This window comes from Erythrolamprus reginae, chromosome 1, assembly GCF_031021105.1.
Source record: "Erythrolamprus reginae isolate rEryReg1 chromosome 1, rEryReg1.hap1, whole genome shotgun sequence".
Lineage (NCBI taxonomy): Eukaryota > Metazoa > Chordata > Lepidosauria > Squamata > Dipsadidae > Erythrolamprus > Erythrolamprus reginae.
In genome coordinates this window covers 378,183,761-378,193,919 of record NC_091950.1, presented here as the reverse complement: position 1 = coordinate 378,193,919, position 10,159 = coordinate 378,183,761, and the positions used below count along the sequence as shown (strand labels likewise).

The following is a 10,159-nucleotide window of genomic DNA, read 5'->3' as shown; positions in this document are numbered from 1 at the left end:
TTTCTCACTGATGCCAAACACCCAGATCTAGAGTGCAAAAACTACACGATGAGCACATGAAGCAGAGGCTCCACCTTTCCTGAAAGCCTGCTAGACTGAAAAGCGTGATGCATAGAGATGCTCTTCCTTGGGCATCACATGACTCACCATAAATCTTGAAGGCGGGTCCTCAGAGAAGAGAGTGATGGTGGGAGGCAGGAGGAGCTTATTCCCCAGTTGCTCAGGGAGGCATGGGCAACGTAGAAGCAAGAATGGCTCTGTTTTTCCTCATCCTGTGGCTCCTCTTGGGGGCTTGCTTAGGGTGCCAGCACCCCCTCTGTCAGTGCTCGGACAGAATGGCATTCATCTGTCAGGAGAGTGAGGTGACCTATGTACCACGGGACATCCCCAGGAATTCAACAGAACTGTGAGTAAAAAAAGAGAAGCAGACAAAAAATAACACATCCAAGTCAACAACAGCTTTTGTTCTTGTTTTTCTGGGTCAGCTTCTCATTTGATAGATCCGGTGAACATTTTCAATGTCTTTGTGTGGGGTGGAAGCTTTTGGGGATTGATGATTCTTCCAGAGCACTGCAGCCCTTGAAGTTCATTCCCATGGTATTTCGCAGCTGCAGAGCAAAGATAAGCCACCTCGGACAGAAGTTTAAAACAAAGTTTCTTTTGATAGCAGTGGATGCTTTCAAAGTAATTTATATTAAAACACCCAGTACTTCCTCCCTAAAGCTTGAATTTTAGCGCAGTTGAAACTGAACAGAGCACATCTGCTTGCTAAGAAGCCAAAATCTGGCAATGATCACTTCTTCAGGAAGAAGGTATAGGTTTCTTGGCATAAACCTGGTAGTTTGTGTTAGGATCACACAGTACTTTGCAGAATTTTGTAAAGAGGCAGGGTGACCCTTAAGAAAGTTAGTGGAGCAAACGGTCCTATCTAATGAGAATAAATGAGAGAGTTTCTCCAGCGGAAGAGTTTCTTAGAGTTTTCATTTTTTCCCCACAGACATGAAGCAATTTACAAATTGCTCCCAACCTCTCCGGGAGTATCAATGCTGGGGTGTTACTACATTAAAAACAATGGTGTTTTTCCTGTCTCAAAAACAAAACAGTTTTTCCGTCTGCCTGCTAAAGATGCAGAATACAAAAATGTGCCCATATCTGTGAAGATACAAAAAGATTTCATGGCATTAAATCTTGTTTGATACAGTTGAAGCCTTTAAATGATTCAGTAGAGCTTAGACCCAAGAAAGTGGGTCTAATGTGATAGTCTTAACTAACCTAATGACATAGCTGTAACTGCAGAAGAGCTCCGTTACATCTATAAAGTTTTACAGGATTGTTGGGACCTTTACAAAGAAGAGGCCTTGGAAGTGAATTTTGTAGTTTCTTTTTCTGGGCAAAGATCAAAGCAAATATGTACCAAAAGTGAGAATGTACAAAATTTAGACATGAAGATTTCTTCTTTAAATAAAGATGGATTTTTAAAAATATATATCATATTTCCATGCAAGTAATAGCAAAAAAGTAAATAGCCTGAGAGAGAACTGAAGGTGACTGGGTAGTGAGATCATCTACTAGTAAATTTGTGTCTGGCTTCACTATTTTAGTGTGCAGTTGGACTCATCCCTCAAAATGAAAATCCATTTTTATAAAAGTAGTATATCAAGGCAAAGGGCAGGCTAGATGCTATCTGTCATATATATCTTTCGATGTGGTAAAATAGTATTAATGGAGAAATGTGACACTGGGCAACTCAAATACACTCTCAAGGCATTTCCTCACTTCTTCATAACCATGGCAGAAACACTATCCAGAAACTTTTGTTTCTACTCTGTCCTCATAATAATGCCTTTATCTTATCTTATCCCATTCTTCAGTCTTCATAACTGACACCGCTTAGAGTCAAACATTTATTTAATTTTCAAATTTATATGGCTGCCCATCTCACACAAAAGTAACAAAGATTGAAATCATCAATTAAGCCATTCTACAAAAGCAGTTGGAAATAATAGACACAAATAAGATCAGGTGAGGGAATGCATTATTGGAGACCCTCCACAGTTAAAACACAGTCCAAAATACTAGGCAGCTAATATGGACAAGCTCTCTTTAAAGCAATATTGACTTTTGTGGGGATTGGGGGTGGCAAAAGAGTGGTTAGAATATCCTAAAGAAAGGACAGGGTTAATTAGTTTCCCAGATTTCAGTATTTTGTTTCAGACCATTTGTATCCATTAACATTTATTTTGTTTTAATGTCACTCTTTCAGACCGCTAGGCAGGAACATTGAAAAAATATCATGGAGGAAGGCACTGCCAAATATTTTACACTACTGCCAAACCAGGGGTGAAATCCAGCAGGTTCTGACAGGTTCTGGAGAACCGGTAGTGGAATTTTTGAATAGTTTGGAGAACTAACAAATACCAGTTCTGACTGGCTCCAGAGTGGGGAGGGAATGGAGATTCTACAATATCCTTCTCTTGCCATGCCCACCAAGCCATGCCACAGAACTGGTAGTTAAAAAAAATTGGATTTCACCACTGTACCAAACTGCACATTTGTGTTCATGTAAAACATTAGTAGTCAAGTTTGACACAATGGCATTTTTACCTTTTCATTTTTGGCCAGTAAACCAGTATTCTGGTTCTATCTCTTAAAATTATGTACGTATGTATATATGTATGTATCCAAAAATTCATATTCCCCTTGATAGAAAATTGTAGAAATAGGGGGACCTCATTTCTATCCTTATAGAAATTATGCTATCAATTCCATTTTTAGTCTTTCTTTGTCTTTTTACCTGAGGTATAATCACAACTCTTCTTTTGACTTTGTTTGAGAGTAAATTTCAACAGCAGTGTGCAGTCTGTCTCTTTTGTAACATTTATTCTTCTCAGCTGTTCCTCTCAGCTGTTCTTATGCGAAAGTATTCACTCAACAATCCAAATTTGGAAGAAAAGCAGATGGATGAAAGGAAAAGATAAAAAGTGTCCATTAATCAAACGCTTAATAAAGCGTTGAACCAAATATTGATTCAATGTCTTCTTTTGAGAGTTCAAGAACATTGTGAAAAGTCATACCGGCAATGCCTGAAGGAAGATGTTAGGCCCTAGGGGTTTAATAGAAAGATAGGCCATATCAATATAAAATCAAGAGGTTCAAAAGAATTAAAGTCAATCACATCCAATCCCCACTGAATGCAGGAATCAAATAATCATGCAAGGAGGTAGTAGCATGTCTTTCCCTCTTTTTTCCTGAATCACAGAAAATGTTCCCCATAAACATTTTCTAGTTGGGCTCCTTAACCTGTTGAGCCAAATAAGATGGTCAAGATGGGCTACAGCAGGCTCCCTTTCTATTTTCATTTACTGTTCCACTTATGCATGGATATCGATGAAATCAATTCTTTCCCTGGATTTGTATGGTGTGATTAATTATATCATTGAAAGACCTAGCTGGTCCTTTTGTACAACATACTAAGTTTAGTTAGTTGCAATTGAGATTATGGCTTTAAATATATGTATGTGTGCTTTATCCTGCTCAGATTTACCTTGGGAAAAATTCCACTGAAGACAATACTAAATTAGAGTTCACAGTTTTCTTACTCATCAAAGTGTTTAGGTATTATAGAATAATAAAATAACGTGGAAATATAGCAAAAATCTCCACTCCCCCATTTTACTCTGATTATTAAGTAATAATTTACTTCTAGTAAAGATCAATATGCCCAAAATATGTATTTCACACATGCTATAAATAAAGCAGTTTGTGCAATAACTTTGTGTAGACAATAACAGAATAACAGAAATGGGGAGTATATTATATAATAACTCCCTTAAGTACCATTTGCTGGGGGTCAGGGGAAAGAGAGGGTCTTGCCTTCTCTTTCTGCTCAAGATCCCCATGGACAATTGGTGGGCCACTGTGTGACACAGAATGCTGGACTCGATGGGCTTTGGCCTGATTCAGCATGGCTCTTCTTATGTTCTTATTATTACAAAATGGGTAGATTAATTTATAGAATACTACCATCTTTTTTAGTGACTTGAGTTCATACATTTGCTAAAAAGTAATAGGGTCTGATTTTGGCTTACAGTTCTACAATATTCAGATACATCTATGCCCTGATGTGCTTTTATAGATCTCATAACTTGGGTATTCAGAGAAAGGAATAAATTCTAGTACCGAAACAAGCTCATTTGAAATCATTGCCAGCTCACTGCTATCTAGCATGCTATAAAGTAAAATTTAGATGACCTAGCATTATTATCGCAAAGATATCGCCTGAGAATATCCACAAGTAAAATATGCTGAAGTATGATAGTGTCTGCATATAAAAGAGAGAATATAATCAATATAATAGAGAAATATTCTATATACATAGTATGCTGGATGTTGAATATTAGATATTCAGAAATGACTTCTGAGCCAAGAAGCTCACTAGATACTCTAAATGAGGCAATAGTCTTACTATAGTAAGGATAAAATGAAAAAGGAGATCAAAAGAACAAGGGAATCTCTCAGGGTTTCCTTTCAAGAAAAAATGGGTGAAAAATAAGTAGTGAGGGAAGATAAATAATATATTAAATCTCCCCAACAAAGTGCCCTACAAAGGTCCAAGGCAATGCTTCTCAACTATGGCAACTTTAAGGTGTGTGGAATTCCCCAGCCAGCAAAGTTTTGCCTTTCATGCAGTTCAGGAGTGGGTTCTGGATCCTTTTGCTGACAGCAATCAAACAAATTTTGCATGTGTACTAGCAAAATCCAAGATGGCGGCGCATGCGGAGACACCAACAGAACCGTCTCTGTGAAGTAATTACTGAATTACTAATGGTTCTAAAGAACCAGCTAGAACCAGTAGGAACCCACCTCTGATACAGTCCTCAAAAATGTTTTGTACCTTTCTGGCTGCTCCCCCACGCCTCCAATATAATTAGCTTGTTTTCATTACTAATAACAAGTATAAAAGTTAGAATCCTGCTTCATGGGCAAGATTTACATGTCAGAACATTGTTTCCACACTGGAAAGAATAACGATAGAGATTACTTTTTTTTTTTTTTTAATTTTATTTATTGATTTTTAACAATTTAAAATCACACAACATAAAACAGTGCATAGTGAAATGTGAATTGTGCCCATCACCCCGACATACACACATTCCCCACCACCAAATTGGGGGTATTTCTTTTTTAATCCACTTAACCCAAGAGCAATATATCTGTCTACATATTATAGAGTGATTCTAGTTTATTTCTTGTAGCTTGGTCTCGGATTCTGCTCGTCATATATCGTCTTGCCTTGTCCCACCGTCCAATCAGCTGTCCCAAATCAGTTTCATTATCCAAATTTATCCTTTTTTCCATAATTTCAAATTGAATATGATCCACCATGTACCTATACCAATTTTGCATTGTCCATTTTGTCGCATCCTTCCAACCCAAAACTATTACTGCCTGAGCACTTTCTATTGCTGCTTTTTTTATTTCTCTAAATTCTCCCATCGCATTGCTTTTTACTAATACTGCCATTTCCTTAGTGATTGTCCATTGTATATTTAACATTCCATTGATATCCTCTTTCACTTTTTGCCAAAATTCCTGCACTATCGGGCATTCCCAAAACATATGCATAAACACTCCTTTATCTTGACAACCATGCCAACAATTCCCCCTAACATTCTGCTGAAAATGTGCAAATTGAGCGGGAGTAAAATACCACTTATGTAATATTTTCCTTCTCATTTCCCTAATTCTTGTATTTTTAATTTTCCTTATATCTTCTACTATATTTTCCATTTCTTGTACCTCTACTAATATCTCATTTTGCCACCATTTAGTCAATCCATCAATCGTGTCCCCATCTGACTGTACTAGCAGTTTGTATATATTAGTTGCTTGCGCCTTTATCCCCTCACTTTTTTCTCTTATTATTTTCTCTAACCCTGTCTCCTCCCGCCATAATACTTCTTTATTCTCCCTTTCATTTAGATATTTACATATTGCATTTATTTGTAGCCACCTTCCCTTACCTAACCACCATTCTATGCGATTTCTACTTGGCCTGCCATCCTTCTCGTATAACTGTTCTATCTTAGTTATCCCTCTTCCCTTCAACTCTCCTATAACCCTGTTTAAGTTAATTTCGTTTTCTCTATTTATTACATAAAGCGATGACAGTTTAGATTTATATAATCCTATTTTCCCTTGCCATTTTTTCCAAATTTCCATAGTCCCTTTCATTGGGCCTATTAATTTTCCTATATCTCTCCTATTCCACTTCCTAAAAATTAATTCTCTATTATTCATCCCGTTTATCTGTTTTTCCAATTTCGCCCATTTATTTTCACTTAATTGCAACTCCATTAACCTTTCCATTTGAAACGCTTCCCTATACAGCTCCAAACATGGAACACCCCATCCCCCCTCTTTTTCATTCGCAATTAACCACTTTTTTCTTATTCTTGGTCTCTTATCTTCTTCAATCCAATAATTTAATTTTTTGTCCCACTCTTTAACCTTACATACCGATAACCCCCCCGACAGCACCTGAAATAGGTACATCATCTTGGGAGCTATCATCATTTTTAAAGCTCTTATTTTAGAGAGTCTCCTTAGCTTTTTATCTTTCCAGCTCCTCATCTGTTTCAACATTTTCCTCCATGTTATTCTATAATTAATCTCTTCCATTTTCACTGGGTTTTTTAATAACCAAATTCCCAAATATTTTATTTTTTTAAGTCCTAATTTCAACCCTGATTCTTTCCTAATTTCTATCTGTTCTCTCGGATCTGTATTTAAACACATAATCTCTGATTTTTCCATATTAACCGACAGTCCCGATTCCTGCTTAAACTCTTGTAAAATATTTATTATACCTTTAATCATCTCCATCGGGGTCTGGGTCAATATAATTGCATCATCTGCAAATAAATTTATTTTCATTTCTAATTTCCCTATTCTATATCCTGCCCAAGTGTTATCTTGTCTTATCTTATTAGCTAAGATCTCTATTGCTATTACGAATAATTTTGGAGACAGAGGGCATCCCTGCTTGGTGCCGTTTAATATTTTAATACTCTGCGTTCTTTGTCCATTCACTCTTATATATGCTTCATTTCCTTTATAAATCTCTTTTATAGTTTCACAAAATTTTTCCCCCATATTTAATTTGTTACATAATTTATATAAATAACTATGGTTAACTTTATCGAACGCTTTATAAACATCTAATTTCAAAATTCCCAATTTCCTTTTAGTAGCGGTAGCATGGTGCATCACATTCATTACATTTCTAATTGGTTCACTTATTTTCCTTCCCTTCACGAATCCATATTGATCCTCTTCAATTATTTTTGGTAAAATATTTTCTAATCTATTTGCCAGTATTTTCATAAATATTTTATAATCCTGATTTGCCAAACTGATCGGACGGTAAGACCCAGGCTCTCTTAAATCTCGACCCATCTTCGGAATGGTAACAATTTCTGAAAGCTTCCATGTCTGCGGGATATCACGATTTGACAATATATTATTAAACAATTTCCCCAAATGCGGCAGCAAAACATTCACATAAGTTTTATAAAATTCCCCTGTAAACCCATCTGGGCCCGGTGCTTTGGCTTGTTTTAACCCTTTAATTACTCTAGCAATTTCATCTTGTGTAATTTCTGCAGTCCTCAAAAATGTTTTGTACCTTTCTGGCTGCTCCCCCACGCCTCCAATATAATTAGCTTGTTTTCATTACTAATAACAAGTATAAAAGTTAGAATCCTGCTTCATGGGCAAGATTTACATGTCAGAACATTGTTTCCACACTGGAAAGAATAACGATAGAGATTACAGAAGTTTCCTTCCCTCACTAGTTTGAAATATTCCTATGAATTTTGCAAGCAATCAAGGTTGAAGAAGATTATTGGTGCTCTTTGTCTGCCAACTATTGAGTCTAGACAAGAATGATGAGAAGCCTAAACAAAAAGTTGGAATATAGATATCCAATGCTGATTTGCTTGCTCAGTTTTACCTTTCAGAAACAATTCTTTTTAAAATTACTGTCTTCCTGATGACATGCCCTTAAAGTAGATTGCACACTGGAATTTATTTGCCAGGAATTTTCAATCATTTCTTCTGTCTGATCTATGAAATATAAAAATAGGGATGGGATATATTTAATGTAATTACATTCCTCAATAGACTTCTCTACCAACCAAAGGTTTTAATGCATTGCAGATTAAACCTTCAGATTAAACAAATACATTTAGTTTTGAACCCGGAACATTCTGTAAATACATTTATTTAAGAGGTCAGCTCCCTAGTCTGCTCCTTGAAATAGCAGTGTTTAGAAGTCACTTATAGGGAGATTTATTACTGGGAAGTTGTACCAACTGTCTCTATTAAGTTCAGGTTGGGATATTTCCTTCCAAAAGACTGAATTTATGAGGAACCCAGCACTTCTTTGGTGAAAGGCTGAAGACTGTCTTGAGTTCGGCTTCAAAAAACATTGTGTCCTGATTTTTTTTCCCCTCCACACTGGTGGCCATTGATAACTATGCTTGGTCTTACACCATCTGCATTGCATTATTTCTAAAATTCATCCTTTATCATTACTTAACGGTAGAGAGTGAACTACTATTCATGGAGAAAACTAGTTTGCCATTCATTTAATATCTATTTCCTATAAATAGAGCAACATATCTGCTAAAATACATTGCCTAAGCTTGGGGTGTCAAATTTGCATTTTCACATCATCGTCATGTGACATATTGTGGTTTTTTTCCCCTTTGCTAAACTGGGGTGGGTGTGGCCAGCATTTGATACCTCTGTCTAAGAACGCCTCTACTTAAGAACTTTTCTTGATAAGAACCAGGTGTTCAAGATCTTTTTTGCCTCTTCTTTTGCCTCTTCATTTTCTACTTAAGAACTGAAGCCCAGAAAAATTTCCCAGGAAATTTGAGTGTGGCACAAAGGCCTGGCCAGTTTCCTGCCATTCCCCCTTTCATCCCAGCCATCTCAGGCTTTTCTGGACTGCCAGAGGAGCCTTTAGGTGGAGGCTTTGGCAATCCAGAGCAAACAAAGCATTTTCCTTTCTCTGGGCACTTGGGGAGGGAATAAAGCATTTTGCTGTGGTGACTCCCTCACGCTGCCTCCCACATATCCGACGTGAGGTTGCCTCCTGGAGCGTCCAGTCATGGAAAGGCAAAAGGGGGTGCTTCGCCCCAGCTGGATCAACTTTGGTTCAGCCAAACCAAGGAGTCACAGTGAAGGAAAGGCGCCAGCTACAAAGTGAGTGAGCTAGAGGAGAGGAGAGGAGAGGAGAGGGGAGCCCTTCAGCATGGGGAGGAAGAGGAAGCAGGTAGCAGCAGCAGCCTTTTGGTCAAAGGAGTGGACATTCTCCCCTCTTGCCTGCCTGGGTTTCTCTCTCTCTGGTGCAGTATATGGGAAGTAGTCTCGCACCAGGTGTACGGGAGGCATGTGCTCCTCCTCGCCACCTCAGAGTCCCTCTTTTTCTTTTTTAAGCCTTAAAATTTTGGATTTTTTTGACTCCCCTCACCTCACCTTCTTCCTTCGGCAGTGGCTGTCCTCCTCCTCTTCTTTCTCCTCCTCCTCCCACCCAAATTCCGAGCTTTTAGTTCTTTCCTAATGGGTTTGCACACATTATTTGCTTTTACATTGATTCCTATGGGAAAAATTGCTTCTACTTACAACCTTTTCTACTTAAGAACCTGGTCACGGAACAAATTAAGTTCTTTAAGTAGAGGTACCACTGTATATGTCAATTGGGGACTTTAAAAGTCAAGAATTTTAAACTGTGCAGGCAGTTGTTAACGCTTAGTGATTGTAGACTTTTTGCTTAGGTAAAGATAGTGAAAATAAGGTGCAACTAACTTTAGTAAGTTGGTACCTTTAGTTAGCTCAGGCAGTCCCTTTTGGCACAATAACAATAGTATTTTGGGGAAATGAAACCCAAACCTGAGAAAATTTCACCTCAGTCCCAAAATTCATTTCCCCCCCTAACTCACAGCACCACTACTTTACCTGTATTGAATTTCAACTTGTTCTCCCTCTCCCATATCATTTTCAAGTAGGCAAAATTCAAGTGTACTAAAAAGCTGGGTATCATCAGCATTCTGACTGTATTCAAAACCAAACCCCAAATGATTCCCTCAGT

The 10,159-nt window shown here is 37.6% G+C and overlaps 1 protein-coding gene across 1 annotated transcript in view; it reads left to right on the top strand.

The window, feature by feature from the left end:
• The first annotated feature begins 229 nt into the window (after positions 1-229).
• FSHR (follicle stimulating hormone receptor) overlaps positions 230-10,159 on the top strand; it is a 110,879-nt gene continuing 100,949 nt past the window's right edge. The window contains exon 1 of the mRNA XM_070741608.1: positions 230-406. Within this exon, the coding sequence (XP_070597709.1) occupies positions 231-406 (176 nt within the window). The 5' untranslated portion in view covers position 230. The remainder of the gene's footprint in view (positions 407-10,159) is intronic.